General features: G+C 42.5%; 1 protein-coding gene across 1 annotated transcript in view; it reads right to left on the bottom strand.

Moving 5' to 3' along the window:
- otofa (otoferlin a) overlaps positions 1–18,314 on the bottom strand; it is a 379,834-nt gene that overhangs the window by 25,545 nt on the left and 335,975 nt on the right. The window contains exons 40-43 of the mRNA XM_078213737.1: positions 13,340–13,500; positions 9,431–9,573; positions 7,065–7,153; positions 2,024–2,122 (exon numbers count right to left, since the gene is read on the bottom strand). Of these exons, the coding sequence (XP_078069863.1) occupies positions 2,024–2,122; positions 7,065–7,153; positions 9,431–9,573; positions 13,340–13,500 (492 nt within the window). The remainder of the gene's footprint in view (positions 1–2,023; positions 2,123–7,064; positions 7,154–9,430; positions 9,574–13,339; positions 13,501–18,314) is intronic.

An 18,314-nucleotide genomic window follows, 5' to 3' on the forward strand; every position in this document is an offset into this window, starting at 1 on the left:
AATCCCCATCCAGGGCAGGATATTAATCAGAAGGCCAATCTAGACTTGTAGGGTTCTATAGTTACAGACTCAGAGAATGATCCAGAGAATAATACGTAAAGCATGCTATTGGAGCACTAATTGAAATTAATTTATACTCAGCTCATTCAGTATCTTCTATATAACTTGATGCTTGCTGTACAAGTCAGATAGTGAACTGGAAGATATGGTGAGGAGAGATTTTGAAATTAAACTACATTTGAAGATTGTGGAAGGCTACATTGAGAATAATTAATCATTCTTCTCCAATGTTAATTTCCAGACATGAGTAGGCATACACAAAGACATTCTATTTTAGGAAACCTATAATAAAAAATAAAGTACAAGAGTAAATGTATTAACATGAATAGAAAGCTGACAGGAATCAGAAAGACTGGTGAAAGGTTGGAAATATTGTAACACCAGGGCTCAGTACTAGATCCCCTTTTCTTCACTGAGCACAATATTAACATTTACTGATGACACAAAACTAGAGTGTGTGGACCATAAAATATCGCATGAGAATTTGTAGAATGGGCAGATTGACGATGGAGGAATTTAATGGAAAGTATGCTGCAATGCATTTTGGCAAGCAAAACAAAGAATGGAATAAACTCAGAGGAGAGACGTGGAACTACAGTTGCGAATGCAACTTGTTGAAGCCAATGACATTTTGGGTTTTATAAATGGTGGACCCAGAATTCAATACTGAAGAACTAAGGGGTCTGCCCAGATTTAGATTACTGTGCAGTTTAGAACTCATTAGAAAGCCAACATTATAACCTTGGGCCATATACAGCACCAGCATAATACCAGAAATGAACAGCTATATTTATGAGAAGACACTTGAAATGCTGGGATTATTGGATTATAGGAAATTTAATGGGAGTGGGAATTTCTTTTAAATTATGAATAGTTTTGATAAAGAGGATCAGGTAAGGCTATTTCCTTTGCTTGCATGGGGGGTGGGGTTAGTGACATGGGGTCATCGATTTAAAATTGTCACCAGACAGAGCAAGAGGAATCTAACTGAGAGGACTATTGGAGCATGAATGCAAGGCATCAATGCAATAAAAACCATCCAGCAATTTCATTTTGTACTTTAATCAGGGAAACAGTTTGTAAGTTCACATTTAATGTGCATAATGTATCATTAAATGCAGTTTCTATGTAGCAAGTAATCCTTTTGTGTATTTATTTTTGTAAGTAGTTGAGAGAGAGACCCCTTATCTTTTAAGATAAATATTTAAAATAGTGGATGATATAGAGCTATGGGTAAAAAAAAGAGTGACTTTGTTTTAAAGTATCCTAACATAGTGCTGATACAAATATAGTGAACTTAATGGCCTTCTTCTATACTAAAAACTTCTATAATTCTAAGGGAATTTAGAAAATTACCCATGGATTTTCATCACTCTCAGAAGTCTAAATACATAGGAGAGAATCCACGTCTGTTATCTGCAGCTTTAATGAGTCAACTAATGTTTCTTGCGGACATTTTTTCACATTTTATGTTCTTGGGTTTGAGCTGTGGCTGATTGGTCTTGCATCAAATCTGAATTCCACTTCTAACTCAAAAGCAAGAATTATTCGGATTGTTGCTGGATGTTACAAGAATGAAAAAAGGGCTATTTCATAATTTTTCTTCATGCAGGATATTGCATTGTACTTCAAGCAAATTTTGAAAGGAACCAAAAATATGTTTGGTATGGATTTGAAATGCAGTTAAATGCAATTGCTAATAGCTATGTTACAGGAATGTATGGTGAGATATGAATGATTGCTCAGCATAGAGGGGAATGAGCCGTGCAATGGTATCATTACCCCCTGACATAGATGTCTGACATCTTCTCTCCTGTCATGAAAGCATCATCTTCAAGAACAACGTCATCAGTGTTCCAAATAATAACACGCAGTTCATAACTGGTTAACAACAAAAGCAACAAAGAGGAATTAGAAAACAAAAGCACTTCACGACCAACACAGGTCACACAGCTGTACATACCCCCTGACAAAAATGTCACTAGATTTCTCTCCAGTGAAGTAATCATCGTCTTCCAAGATAACCTCATCTGTATTCCAAACTATCACTCTAAGCTCATATCTGGCAAAGAGGAAGGAAGACAAGGTGAGATGCTGAGGCACAAATAATACTGAATGCATAACACACCTGTTGCATCCTCTCTATCAGGGTTAACTTTGCACACGTAATAGCGATTCCATTGTTAAAACTACTGGCGGATTTCTTGTAGGGATGTAACCAAAGGAACAATGAAAAACATTCAGAATTGATAAGGATGTGCTGCAAAAACATTGTCAAAGTGTCCTTGAACTCAAGTGTACTCTCTATCGATTGGCTGTAACCATTATCTTACTGTACTTTACTTTCTTTCTTGAGCCTTACAACAGAAAGAAACCTCAAGCATGAAAGTATAGGAAGCAGGCAATAACAATAACATTAATCAATTGTTTCATTGGTACTTTTTTCAGTTACATTACATTAAAGCATCAACATTTGACTTTAATGCTTCAGGTACTTTCTTGTCCAGCAGTTACCAGAACAAACCAATCAATACATAGGAAGGTTGAGTCCCCAGTCTAGGTTTATTGAACAGGTTGTGGGTAAGCCTTTGATACAGGAAGTAATATTTAAAGCAAAAAGTACAACTCAAGAATTAGGGAGCAGAGATTATCCATACCCATGAAAAATAGCCTTGACTCTATTCCAACTCTTGGAAAGTTAAAATATTTTGGTATTTTTATGCCTTTTTTGTTAAAATGATATGTGAATAAATATCTCCTTGCTGCAACTGCAAATCAAACCTTAGAGAAGTAATCGGTGGAGCTACAGATTGAAAATTCCTCCTATAAAGCATATTAATAACAATTGAGTGCGACACTGGCTGAATGTGGATTGATACCAACATCCAGATATTGAACATTCAATTATCACAAATTGATTTGCCTTGAACTTTGATTGCTGGGACCCTTCAGTTAATGATTATCCATTCTTGAGGTAGAGTTCAACTTCACTCTCTAAAAGTGCAAAGTGGAATCTTAACCAACTCAGAGTGCAAGGATCGATATTGAGGACATTGAATACTCATCGAAAGTTTCAATCCTATTGGAGAACAAGCATTTTCCTAGTTTCTGGTAAGTCAATGTGTAAAACACATTATAGAAATCCACATTAAATTGTATGTTATAATGAATTAAAAATCATTTCATTCCTCTCTAATTCCTGCAACAGGATGCTTATCTGCATTCTGGCATATCCTCCATCCCCCAACACCCATCCATTCCTCAAGGTGAAGGTAGCACACCAACACGATCATTCTCTAAAGTTCATGTGCTTATGATTCCATCAAGCAAAACTAGTTCCAGAAACACAGCCAATATTTTGCTTTAGATTTAGGTCCACATTTGTTGTCCAGTCTTCCAAGCCAGGCCTCCTCAAACGTTCAGAATTCCTGTCCGAGAGTCCTTCCTTTGTAGTGCAATAGCATCAGGGAAGCCAAGACACACCTCCATTTTGTGGCACTGGCTGCCATATTCTGATAAGTCTAAAGCCACTTAGACAAGCAATGGAGAGAAAGTAAGCATGTAAATTAATAGGTGAGTGGGTAGGATGCTAGGGAAGTGGGTGAGGAGGTAAAGTGGATCTGAGGGTCTGTGGTGCAGTAGGAAGGGAGAAGGGGGTTAGGCATGGAGTCGGGTTGGTGTGTCAAGGTGCTAGTAAGGGGTTCAGGTGGTAATCGAGGGGTAGTCGGAGTGTCGGGGTGGTAATTGAATAGTTGTGGAATGGTCAGAGGTCCAGGGTGGTAGTGGGGTTGGCAGGTGTAGTCAGGTCAGAGAGGCTGTTGAGGGGTGCGGTGGGGGTGTTTGGGGAGTAGTTGGGGGCATAGTGGCAGTTCAGTCATGAGGTTAGGTGAGTTGCATGGGTAGTCAGAGGGTGGGGGGTAATTGTGCAGTGGGATGGTAGTCAGGTGATCTGAGTGTGGCCAGGGATCTTGGGGGTAGTTGGGTGGCTAGGTGTCTAGTTGGGGTCCATTGGGGAGTTGGGGGAGGTGGGTGCACAGTAGTATTGTTACCCGGGAGTTAGAATTGGAGAACTATTGTGGTAAGTGAGTCAAAACCATCCAAAGTCTCCAACCTTAATGAGCAAAGCGAATAGAATATTATCATATATTGCAAGGGCAATAAAATACAAGAGTAAGGAGGGCATGCTTCAGTTGCAGGACATTGGTGGGACCACATCTGGAATACCGTGTACAGTATTTAAGGAAAGATGTAAAGGCATTGATAGTTGATCAGAAAAGGTTTATTTAACTAATACCTTGGATGGACAGGATGTCTTATGAGGGAAGGCTGGACAGGCTAGGCTTGTATCTGCTGGAGTTTAAAAGAGTAAGAGGCAACTTGATTGAAACATATATGATCTTGAAGGGATTTGACAGGGTGGATACGGAGAGGATATTTCCCCTTATGGGAGAATCTAGAACTTGGGCCACTGTTTAAAAAATGAGGAACCCCATTGACAGCAGTGGGACCAGAACATCACGTCGTAGCAAACAGTGTACCACCTTCTGCCGTGAGAAACATGCCATGGAGATGCCAGAAAATCCCCCCTTATGTGTGTAATGCATGTGCAATGACTGACTAGTAGAACAAACAGTAGTTAATAAAATAGTTCTCCAGGAAAAGTTAAATAGGATTAAAACCAGTTCTAACTCCTGGTAACTACTGAGCACCCCCCACCCTCCCCCAACTCCCCAATGGACCACAACTAGACAACATGTGCAATGACTGATTAGTAGAACAAACAACTGTTAATGAGAATAGTGGGTATTTAGTGGGTAACTTGGGTAACTAACAGTCACACAAGATTCTGCATACACGTGTTTTTGCTTGCTAGAAAAAGGGGCATATTTGTACCTTTTGTTCAATTTAAAAAGGGGATGTTTAGGTTTGGAAAATGAAATTTTACTCAGTGTACTACCTAGTTTGCCACAGTCATGTGACTCTGCCATGAGAAAAGCGATGGTAGGCTGCCATTTCTACTCCAATAAAGCCTCTCACTGAGACAAGCCACTGACGAAGACTCCTATCCTTATACCTGAAATACAGCTTATGGGTTCCCAGAGAGAATTGTGTCTGACAATAGACCTCAGTTTTGTTCAGAAGAGTTTATAAAGTTCATGAGAATGAATTGGGTAAAACACACGTGGGTGATACGCTATCATCCTGTTTCCAATGAAGCAGCAGAGTGCATCGCACAAATTATTAGGTGTGTCCTTGCCAAACAAATGCTAGATACAAATTGGAAAAAAAAATGGCTTGTGGTTTTTGAATCACAAACAGATGATATTTTTGTTTATTTATCGTGACACACCTCATAATACTATTGGTAGAACAACATTGTTTCTTAGAAGGCATCCTAGAATAAGCTTTTCATTGCTGGAGCCACATTTAGCACAGTCAGTAAAACAAAGGGTGGCATGGTGGCACAGTGATTAGCACTGCTGCCTCACAGCGCCAAGGACCCGAGTTGAATTCCTGGCTTGGGTCATTGTCTGTGTGGAGTTTGCACATTCTCCCCGTGTCTGCGTGGGTTTCCTCCGGGTGCTCCGGTTTCCTCCCACAGTCCAAAGACGTGCAGGTTAGGTGGATTGGCCATGCTAAATTGCTTCTTAGTATCAGAGGGACTCGCTAGGGTAATGCATGGGATTATGGGGGAAAGGGTCTGGTTGGGATTGAGGTCGGTGCAGACTCGATGGGCCGAGTGGCCTTCTTCTGCACTGTAGGATTCTATGATTCTATGCAAACAAACCAGGTAGAATGAGAGTCATGATAGGATAGAGTGAGATTGAACTGAAGGTGAAAGAACATCATTAAGCAGGTGACGTTGTTACCAGGAAGAGTTGTGAAAGCATTTGACACACATTAGATGTTTGGTAGTGGAAAGGTTAGGCTGGTACATATATATCATGGTTTACCTTCAAAGGTACATGAGGAAGAGGGAGTTGGAAAGAATCAAACTAATCTGATGAATCAGGTAGTTGGATATGTGGAGAGTATCAATAGTTAGTCCAACACAAGTCGTGCCCGAACTTGTTCAAATCCAAGTCATTATCAGATAGACATGACTGATGAAGTGGAAATTTTAATTGAAGGTCAAGAGTAAAATCAGTCATTGTTGGAGAAAATTTCTTCTCAGATTCAGGACCAGATAGATCCAGGTCCTGAACTCAGAGTGCCAGAAAATCTGGAGTGAAAATTTAGCTGTACATCTGGAGAGATACACATTGTCTGAGCCCGGCACTCAGACAAATGTTGGGAATGTTCCGCCTATTTTGGATTTGATTTGGATTCAAACCAGGATTTGAGAAATTAAGAGCTGGTCGTCAGGATGATACTAGCTACCAAAAGAAATGTTGTTGTCATTTGATAAGCTAATTATACCAATATCTAAATTAAAGAGATGGGAATATTTGTTTCAACAGAAAAAGCTAACTGGATGAAACCTATCCCATTTTAAAGCACTTGGTTACAATCGTCTTTAGAACATAAAAAAATATATTGTGTTGTGCTGAGGATGCTTTCTTCCTCCTCTGATTACTGGATTTGCTTTCTTTGGGGAGGAAATAACCTATGAACATATTCTGTCACTGTCTGTGGTGTTGCTTCTACTCCTGGATTCTCTTGCTCACCTCTCTCAAATTGAAGAAAGATACATTTAGAATCAGATTCTAAGGAATTAAAGAATGTTATGAATGATTAGAAATTAAAATAAGCAAAAACGTCTGCTGCTCAAATTGACCCTCAGGTGTAATGCACCGAGCAGCTGTTACATAGAAATGTTGATGTCCCTTGACTTCCTTTTCAAATAACGTTTAGGCATTCCTGGAGATAAATGTGTTAATGCAGAAACAACAAAAGAAGATATTGTAAAAGTACACTGAATCATTAAAATATGCATTAAAAGAGCAGCTGTATGGAGTTAAATTTGTTATATTGCACACTCCTAAATAATGAGAATACTTTACTTCTTTGGTTTCCGTGGTGCTATGTCAATCGGAGCTCCTGGAGCAGGCATGTCCTTTGGAAACATGTCAACGAACAATTCAATGCGACCCTGAAAGTTGTGCAAAAAGGGAATTCCAAATTAATTATCTTTAAGTTGTCTGCCTGACTGCAAAATTGTCCATCAAATCGCCGGTGTTGGGATCGGCTGTCCTGCATTTGGAAAATGGGGCCCCTGGCAGTGGAGGTCTAAGCTTTCCTTGTGTGGTTTGGTTGAGTACTCCTACATTTCCTGGTAAAGTAAAACATGAGCTGTTTCGATCTCTTTGGGCTCAAGCTCCTCTGCCCATTATTTTTCACACCAAAGGAAAGCTACAGTGGCTTATCTGTTCAGCTCAGGAGTAAGAATTATAGAAGGAAGCTGAAACTTTTCTTTCATTCATTCATGGGCATCGCTGGCTGGGCCAGCATTTACTGCTCATTCCTGGTTGCCCTTGCTCAGGCTGGGAGAATCTCACAGCGGGTGATGCGCAGGATTCACGAATGTGTTCTCTCTCCGATAGCATCTCCCATTGCCAGAGTTGAGAGTCAACCACAATGCTGTGGCTCTGGAGTCACATGTAGGCCAGACCAGGTAAGGATGGCAGATTTCCTTCCCTAAAGGACACTAGTGAACCAGATGGGTTTTTCCGACAATCGACAATGGTTTCATGGTCAGCAGTAGATTCTTAATTCCAGATACTTCTTATTGAATTCAAATTCCACCATCTGACATGGTGGGATTCGATCCTGGGTCCCCCAGAACATTAGCTGAGTTTCTGGATTAATAGTCTAGCGATAATACCACTAGGCCATCACCTCTCATGCATGGTAGAGAAGGGTTCCACCAGCTTAGTGCTGCTGCCGGTTTTGTAGAGCGGGTTAACTTCTATGCAGGGAAAGGCAGCAGGCTAGAGATCAATTAGGACAACTCATGGTAGAAAATTTAGACGTTCCAAACTATTTGCTGGTAAAGTTCTTAAACTACTGAAATGCCCAATTTTTTTTATTCCGTTACCTTCTATGACTTCAGCCAGACCCCACCATGTTCACATGATGTGACACATTGTCTAAGTCCAGAATTAAACAGCCTTGATTATTTATTCTTTGATAATTACGTGTTAGGATGCCTTTCATCCTCATATCTTTTGGAGTTATGTTGACAGTACAATGAGAAGCCCGGCATTTTGAAAGTATTCAAATTTATTGGTCCATTGTTTATCAATGCAGATTACTCCTCAGTTAAAGGCTCCCCCAATCTCGAACATTGCCTGGATAACAGTCACATCAAAGTGTACAAACCTAACTGGTGTCACATGGGCAATTCATCATGATTGTGACTGCTATCTGGCAATGTTTGTTCTTTCAATTCAATGAAACACAGGCTCAACTGATGAATTATTCTCCGATTGGGATGCTACTACAGAGATCAGCATTTGCTGTGATTCTGCCATCCCACTAAGCTAATTTTTTAGCACAGCGGGCTGGGAGAATCTCACAGCGGATGATGCACGGGATTCGCGAATGTGTTCTCTCTCCGATAGCGTCTCCCATTGCCAGATTTTCGGTGGCGTCTGCTTTGCGCCTGAAATCGGTGGGCAGGAAGTAATTTAAATACTTATTTAAATATATTTTAAATGTGATTAGCGGGCCTGGGACTGAAGTCTCCAGGCCCGCTAGTCTCCAGTTTTCATGTGAATTACTCGGGTTTTCACACGAATTCGACACTTACAATTTTTTTGAGAGAATTCCGGCCTTTGTAACAAGGCAAAGTTGGATCACTTAATATACAGAACAGACTGTTATGATCAGGCCTGGTTTAATAAAAATTACTATTCAACAGGTTATAGATTGAACTTTACATACAGGCTATGCTATTATTAGTAGTTTGTTCTTTCTAAATGAACGTGAACAAAGCATTGCTGCTTTGTTCTTTAGTCTGATGGTTGTAGTGCTAGTTCCATGGCGTTATTGTGGACATTAATTCACAATATCAATTAGCATCAATCATAGGCACTGCTCAGGGATTTCTCTGAAAGAAATCTGACCTAAAGCATAGAGATCAGCTAGGTTTCATGTTAGGTTTAGATTCCTGAATGACTGAGCTAAAATTAGTCTTAAATAGGAATCAAATTTCGCTACATTATCCATGGTCCAGACAGTATGGAACTGAAATATGAATGTATGCTGTTCACAATTTTCCAACCCATTCTGATTAGAAAATAGTAGTCTATGGCCCTCCAATTTTTGAAACGTATTCTTGATAGACAAGATCCCTGCTGGGAGCACATTTATTATCTCAGCCAGTTTTTTTCCCCCCAGCACCATCTTCATGCCTTGTTTTCTGTACCTGCTCAATGCCTGGTTTCTCAGGGTTTAGCAGAGGCCTGGTTTCCACATGTTCAGGAACCAACTTGCAGCCGACTCGTGGCACACCCTCCCAGTGGTGTAGAACAATCAGGGACAAATGCTCGTCAGTCTCTTTCTTTGTGCCTGATTAGGAGAAATGAAAAAGATCAGTCAAATTAGGCTGACTACATTTCCAAACTTTAGTCGTGAATATTCTCCAGGATGAAGCTGCAATGCTGGTGACGAGCCTCAGCTGGCTGCTGCACATATTAGGATAACTGAACATACATTGATGTATTTGAAAAAAAATGATAAAATTTCCAGAATGAAAACATTTTTGTGTGTACAAAACAGAAAAAAGCTCCAGAAACTCCACACCCTTCCATGCTTATGTTTACACCACTATGTCAAAATAATCTATATTGTAACCAGAGGTAAAATAACACACTAATAGGATAGCAAATTAAAATTAATACTTGGATTTCCAGAATGCATCTGATAAGGTGCCACATCAAAGACTATTGTGGAAAATAAAAGTTCGTAGTGTAACATATCAGTGTGGATAAAACATTGGTGAGCTGGCAGAAATAAAGAGTATGCATCAATAGGTCTGTGTCCGGTTGGCAGGATGTTACAAGTAATGATCTGTGATGGGGTCTGAACTTTTAAAAATTTACATCATGACTTAGATGAAGGAAGTGAAGGCATGATAGCCAAATTTGCAGATAACACAAAGATAGGTAGGAAAGTATGTTGTGAAGAGGATGCAAGAAGGTTGCAGACAGATACAGATAATTTGAGTAGGCAAAAATCTGGCAGACGGAGTATAATTTGGGAAAATGTGAAGTTGTTCATTTTGGCAGGAAGAATAAAGAAATAGAGCGTTATTTAAATGGAGAACAGCTGCAGAATTCCGAGGTGCAGAGGGATCTGGATATTCTGGCGCACGAGTCACAAAAAGATAATATTCTGGTATAGCAAGTAATTAAGAAGGTTAATGGAATGCCAGCCTTTATTATGAGAAGAATTGAACATAAATGTAAGGATGTTATACTTCAGTTATACACAGCATTGCTGAGGGACCACAGGGGCGATTCTCCCAAAAGTGCAGAATTGGCGGCAAAACTGTTCTAAATCCCGTCTGATCTGTCAGTTCAGCTTCCCACCTGAATCTCCGCCTCTGTGCACTGCAGAGGTCCCAGTTGGGAATCTCATTAAAAACCCAGGGGGCGGGGCCTATTCGTGCCAGAGTCTGACAGTTCTGGAACTCTACGCATGTGCAGTGGTTCCGATCTGTCAGACTCCCCGATCGCTGGCCAGCCTGGGCCCCCCACAGTGCTGTCCCTCCAGCCCCTCCCATGGCCCGATCGCGGCTCCCACAACAATTCCCAGGCCAGCCCCTCCTCCCCCCCCCCCCACCGTCCCAGAGTGCCCCGATCCCACTCCCCAGCAGTGGTGATCCCCCTCACCCTGGCAGACCCCCCCTGGGGTCAGACTTCCCTGGAGGCAGCCCCCCCCCACCCCCCCGGCAGACCTCCCCTCAGCCTGCCCTAATCGCTGCCCTACCTCCATCCCAGGCCGATCCCTATGCACAGTGGCAGTGGGACACCCCCACCAATCACACCTAGGCCCAGCCCATAACAGGCCCTGTCCCCTTGGCACTGCCTGATGCCCAATCGGCAGTGCCAAGGTGCCCCCTGGGCATAGGCACTTTGCCCCTTGGGCAATTCCAGGGGACACAGACTGGCACTGCCAGGGTGCCCATTCCTGGGGGCACCACCCCCTGCCACCTGACCCCCCCTGGGAGGCCCCAATTGCCCCCCTTCATTCTGGTGGGGTCTCCCGCTAGCTCCCCGAACTTGGGGAGCTAGACTGAACCCCGCCGGAATGAACAACTCCTGGCGGGGTGAGAGATTTGATCAGGACCTGAAAGGTCCTGATAATTAACCAAAATTCGTATTTAAAATAGATTAAAAACAGATTTAAATTACTTAGCTGCTTTCCCGCCGGTTTCCAGTGTGGTCTGGCTGGCAACTGTTCGCCGGCTCTGGGAGATGCGCATGTGTTTCCAGCGCATGCGCAAATCCCCGTTCAAGGCCGCAGACGCACGTCCCCCGGCCGGATCTGCCAGAAAAGTGGCAGGCTGCAATGGGAGAATCGCGGCCCACATCTCAAATACTGTGTGCAGTTTTGATCTCTTTATTTAAGGAAAAATGTAAATGTGTAGGGGGTGGTTCAGAGGAGGTTTACTAAATTGATACCTGGGGAATGAGCGGTTTGTTTTCTGAGGAAAGGTTGGACAGGCTGGGCCTGTTTTCACTAGAGTTCTGAAGAGTGAGAGGTGACTCTGAGCGATATTGACAAGGTGAACATTGAAAGGATGTTTCCTCTTGTGGGTGAGTTCAGAACCAAATGGTACTGTTTGAAAATTAGAGGTTGCCCTTTTAAGACAGATGTGAGGAGAATTTTGTTCTCTTGGAAGGTTGTGCAACTTTGGAACTCTTTGCAGTGGAGAATATTGAATATTTTTAAGGTGAAGGTAGATTGATTCCCTTGCCTAACAAGATTCTAAGGTTATCGGGGTTCGATGGGGATGTGGAATTCAAAACACAAACATAACCGCAATTTTATTAAATGGTGAAGTGGGCTCAAGGGGCTGAATGGCCTACTTCTGCTCCTATTTCATATGTTTGTATGTTTATAAAATGGATTATGAAAGCTTTAAATTTCATAAGGCTGAAATGTAACGCAAATGGACTAGAGTGTGAATACTTACTGTAATGGCACACAGATCCTTCCTTCATTATTTTAGTAGAGGAGCAAAAGTATTTGCTCCTCTTATTTTAAAATAAATAATTAGCAGCTCTGCTAAAGCAGCAGTATGAGAAATTTAGAACAATGTCTTAAACATTAATACACTATTTACCCAAGGAACAATTTCTGGAATTATATGTTAAATATTATATATGATTCATATCATCACAATTCTCAAAATACAAAAGCAAAGCTGCAGGTGTTGGAAATCTTGCAGGAGAACAGAAAATGCTGGACACACTCAGTAGGTCAGGTAGCATCTGTGGAAAGAGAAACAGAAGTAATGGGGTGAATTTTACTGCTGGCAGGGTAAGGTTGGGGGGGGGGAGGGTGCTGGTGGGGGCAGCTTGCTGCTGGTAAAATCACAGAGAGCTATGTCAGATCAGCTCCCTGACTATATCCAGTCATTGGGGAATTTTACTGATAGCAGTATTGGACAAACAGCCAATTTGCATTTGAAAATATCACCTTAAGGACCATATATCTTCCAATGTTGTCAACTACTCCCCACTTTGTGACAAAGGCTTCAGCTGAATGGAGGTGGCCTCCCAGCAGCAGCCCAGATGTGGGTTGGAAGGGGGGATGAGGGTGGGGTGAGGGTGGGGTACTGTGGGAAGGTGTTTTAAAGGAAACACGCTGTGATGGGCAAGGAAGGCAGTCCCTTTGGCTGTAGCGGTTTCCCCAGCACTCAACCCTTCAAAGGTTTGAATTTTATTTCCCTATCTGCTGAAGATAGCCTTCCTCAGCAATGGCCACTGGTGGCTCTGCTGAGGACACTAAGCTGTCGGCCGTCTGAATAAAACAGCAGCTCTGGCGGCAGCCACATTTGGTTGCTACCCATAAAGTTCAGGGGGAGGTCCTGCCAGCCACCCATGCATGCCAGTGTCACATATACCCTCCTTGTATTGGGCTGCCCACCTGACCAGCAAAGATCTGCGCAGTGTTTCTGGTTGACATTAAGATGCTGGAGATGAACAACTTCTAAGAAACTGTAGAACATGGGGATGGGGGATGGGGGTGTGCAGTGGGAGGGATAGAACAAAAATGCCTTTGATAGGGCACAAGTAGTTCAATGACAAAACAATTACTTCCATACCATTTTCATCCTCGATCTCTGTTGGCCCTGTAAAGATTCTGTTTGCGACTTTCACTCTTCCTCCTGGTCCAAAGTGAGGTCCATCTACTTTGCCTTCTTTACAGAGTTTGGTTAGCAACTGTGTAGGTTTCACAGGATCTCTCCACATATTGTATCCATGACTGTGTACAGGGACAACACATCAGTAAACTTTGCCAGCCTAATGTGCAAAATCTATAGAATTTAACCAACTGAAGACAAAGAAGGGAATTTTACCAGCATGTCCGCCCCAATTCCAAGGAAGGGCGAGGTTTGGAGAATGGCATTCTCCCTTGGCCTCGGGCAGGATTGTATGAACCATGGGCGGATGTGCTGGTAAAATTCCGCCCACAGTTTTGTAGCTGTCCTGATCTCAGTAACCTAACCTGATGGCATATTTTATTATCGACTACAAAACTTCTATAGTTCATAATGTGTTCTTTGGGCTGGACTTATTTAACACTGGCGTGAGACTGCATCCCTGTGGGGAGCTTACACTTTAGTGTTCTTTCTGCTCTCTCAAGCCTATTTCCACTAAAGCTTTGATGGCCCTACTTCCCTCCCTGCCTCCCATGTTAAGCGGTATTGTTAATTGCTCTCTCTCTTCAGGTTCTGTAGCTCCAGCCCCCAAATCTGTCATCCTGCATCCCTCTCAAGAAACAATACTCTTTGTAAACCCTGTCCAATCAGTAACCTCCCTTTCGTACCAGAATCCTTTACATGCTGTTGCCTTGCAAATTCAAACCCAAACTCATCTTTCCTCAATGTTTGAATCCCTTAATCAGGTTTTTGCCCCTACCACAGTATGGAAACAGCTCTTATCAAAGTCACAAGTTACATCCTGTATGGCTCTGATAAAGTCAAACTATCTCCCCTCATCCTTCTCAGCATGTCTGCAGCCTTTGAAGTGGTTGACTGCACACTCTCCAATTTGTATGATAGTATAGTGATAATATTTTAGACTAATAATCCATAAACTTGTACGAACAATCTGGAGACAAGTGTTCAAATCATACCCCAGCAGCTGAGGAACTGAAATTTGGTTAATTAAATAAAAATCCTGGATTAAAATGTCTAAATTGTTAGACTATTTGTTTGTCATTCAGTACAGGGTGAGTAGGAATTTCTTCTGATTAAACACTGGGAAGACAGAATTCATTGCTTTCGATCTGCACCGCAAACTTCTTGCCCTAGCCATCGGCTCCATTCCTCTCCCCTGAAATTCTCTAGGCTGAACCAGGCTGTTCGTAACCTTGGTGCCATATTTACCCAAGATGAGCTTCTGAACACAAATCCACCTATTCCTACTTCTGTAACATAGCCGGCTCCACCCCTGCCTCAGCTTATTTGCTGTTGAAACCCTCATCAATGTCTTGGCTATCTTATGTGTTGGCTTTTCCAAGGCTCTCCTGGCTTGCCGCCTGTGTCCTAACCTTCACCCATCACCTCAGTGTTTGCTGGCCTACATTGTTTCCTGATTAAGCAACAGCTTGATTTTAAAAATCTCATTCTTATTTTCAAATATGTCCATGGCCTTGCTTCCCCTTATCTCCTCTAGCCTCAACTCTCCAAGGTATCTGTTCTAATTCTGGCCTCTTAGCATCTCCTCTTTTTCTCGCTGAGGGGTACTTGTATACCTAAGAGTATTGTATCTTAAATCAGATCATATTTTAGCTGTCCAAATTCACATGACTCTGCAAGCTGTGTTACCACAGTCACATAGGCCATTTATCCCCTTGAGCTCGAACATTGAATACATGGTCTTTATAAGTTATGTGCACTCAGGATTAAAAATGTGTATACAAGGCATTCAGAGTCACAGGGCCCAATTTTACTATCAAGTTGCGCCTGTTTTCAGGCGTGAAACTTGATAAAGTATGATGCGAGTAGCACGATTTGTGCCCACCTCCATGCTGGTTCCCCCCTTACCAAGGTCCAAAAATGGCTATGATCGGGACCGCGCCTGAAACACGCGCGACGGCCATTTAAATTGACTTAATGGACTGCACACCCAACCTTACTGGCACTTCCCCCTTTACCACCATGCTCGGCGTGAAACAGACATGCTCCACAAAAGTCCGATTTGGGAGCTCCAGTTAGTAAGGAGGTATGTCCTGAATGTCCGGCGGCTCTCTGCTTGAGATCAGTGGGTGGCAGAGGGGGAGGGGGGGTGGATCCGATGGATCTCTGCTTGAGATCAGTGGGGGGGGGGTAGGTGGGTCCGACAGCTCTCTGCTCGAGATCGGTGGGGGGGGGGGGGGGGGTTCGCTGCCACTCTGCCTGAGATCAGTGGGGGGGAAGGCAGGGAGGGGCCCACGATCAGTCTGGGTGGCGGGAGGTGGTGGGGGGATAAGGGGGTCAGTAATGTTGTGGGGGGGTGGGGCAATATCTGTGGGGGCCAGGGGGAGGCATTATCCAGCCTGGGAGCAATGTGGAAGGGGAGCCGCATTCTATCATTATTTTTCTGCACATGGTGGTTGGAGGCGCCGATCGGAGCTGCAGGATTTCAGATGCATTAAGCCCCGCCCACAGGCCTGTGCAGGGTGATTTGGAACTGCTGATATTTTTTCAGGCAGAGTGTGTATGGGGGCGCTTGAGAACAGGTCTAAAAGTCAGACCTGAAACACTCCCAGTCCGTCCAGCACTTAGAAACAAAATGGTAAAATAGGGCCCATTGTCATCCTTTCTTCATCAGATGGATTTAGGGCAGAATATAATTTGTAGCAGTTCTTCCCCAGCAGTGTTAGAAGTGTGGAATTCTTATTGGTTCTGGCTTGTTAATTAAGTCTGTTGGCAGATTGTAATTTTGCCATTACAATTTGAAAAACTGCCAGTTCTACCAGATATCGGCCGGGATTTTACAACCTCGTTCAGGCGAGGCTCATAAAATCCCGCCCGAGGCCAACGGGGAATTCCCTTCTGTGAGCCTCGCCCTTCCCGATTCCAGGGCGGACGGGCCGGTAAAATTCCAGCCATCATCTCTCACTGACAGGAGCTGGGAAGGGAAAGTTTACTGCAGCCTAGTTAACTCATTCAGTATTTTATCTGCAGCCTTTGTTTGGTTTATCTTCATTTTTCCTTGTGCAGATTTCATTTCCATGTTCCTTTCTGAGCTGTGACTTCTCTGTAGCAGTTCCAGAGTTTTTAAACAATTTTAAATCCAATTCTGATCATCATGTTTCATGTTCAAAGACAACAAAGGCTTCTTAGTGTCTTTCTCCGTGACAGTCTTTATTGAATTGATTATAAGGTGGCAGCTTACAATACTTCCCTCATGCCAGAGGTCACATGACTACAGCAAGTTAAATAGGACATGTAATACTGTTGCATTTCAAAACCCAAACAATCCACCTATCCCAATCCTAACTTTAACGTTGGCAGACATAGCCCCAGCTGCAACCATTAACCACAAAAATTACTTTCACAGCTGTATAATTACCTGCGTAAAGATGTAACATCTTCCCACTATTCTAAATTTTTAGCTTTAATCTTGCATATATGACCCCTTGTCCTTGACTCTGCAACTACAGGAGACGTCTGCTTCATACTGTGCTAGTTTTTCACTTCTTAACTTTAAACATGCTCCACATTGTTCCAATGAAAAATTGTCATTCCCAATGCCCATTTGGAATGACCACTGAGGGAGTCCCAGTTCATAGGTTAAAACATACTGTAAAGTCTGAGACTACCGGGGAGGTAGCTCCAAAGAAGTCACACCAAAGGCAAGCCACAGGAACAATACAGTTTATTGAAGAACTGCATTCCTCACACTCCAGCCCTCAAGTGGTTGGAAGAGTGGTTTCCAAGGCAGGTCACCCCACACCCTGGCTAACCTGACCTGTTCTCATAAAGGGGCTACGCCCCGCATACATAACACATACAAATATAGATATATATAAACATTTGGATTAGCAGCAGGAATGGGCTATTCAGCCCATCGGGTCTGCTCTGCCATTCAATAAGATGATGACTAATCTGATTGTGGCCTTAACGCCACTTTCCTGCCTACTTCCAAATCATTTTCAACCTTTGTTGCCCAAGAAACTATCCACCTCTGCCTTAAAAATATTCTATGACCTTGCCTTTACTACTCTCCATGAGGAGGGTTCCACTGACTCATCAAAAAAATCTCCTCACCTCTGTATTAAAGGTGGAGAGCCCTTATTTTTAAACAGTGTCCCTTAGTTCTCACCCACATGGGGAAACAATCTCTCAACATCCAGCCTGTCAAATCCCCTCAGGATTATGTTTCAATAAGATCACCTGTCATTCTTCTAAACTCCAATGGAAACACACCCAACAGTTTTGTCCTGAGATGACACTCTCATCCCAGGGATCAGTCGAATGAACCTCTTTTGAACTGGTTCCAATGCAATTCTGTCCTTCTTTAAATAAGGAGATCAAAACTGGACACTGTACTCCAGATATGGGTTTCACTAATATCCATACAACTGTAGCAAAGTATTCTTACTTTGAAATTTCATTCCCTTTCTAATAAACAAAAATATTCAATTTGCCTTCCTAATCACTGCTGATCTTGCACATTAACTTTTAGTGATTCATGTACCAGGACACTCTCCATAGCTCAGAGTTCTGCAATCTCTCTTTATTTAGATAATATGGTGCATTTCTATTCTTCCTGCTAAAGTGGGCAAGTTCACATTTACCCACAATATATATTCCATTTGCCAATTTTTTGCCTAATCACTTATGTGATGTATATCCCTTTTCAAACTACTTATGTCCACTTCATAACCCACTTTCTATCTATTTCTGTATCACCAGCAAACTTAGCAACTATACATCAAGTCCCTTTATCCAAGTTATTAATATAGATTGTAAATCGTTGAGGCCCCAGCACAGATTCATGTGACACTCCATCCATTGCATTCTGCCAAACTGAACATGACCTATTTATGTCTACACTCTGTTTTCTGTTAGTTAACCAATCCTCTAT

Source organism: Mustelus asterias, chromosome 5 (genome assembly GCF_964213995.1).
Source record: "Mustelus asterias chromosome 5, sMusAst1.hap1.1, whole genome shotgun sequence".
In the NCBI taxonomy this organism is placed as follows: Eukaryota; Metazoa; Chordata; class Chondrichthyes; order Carcharhiniformes; family Triakidae; genus Mustelus; species Mustelus asterias.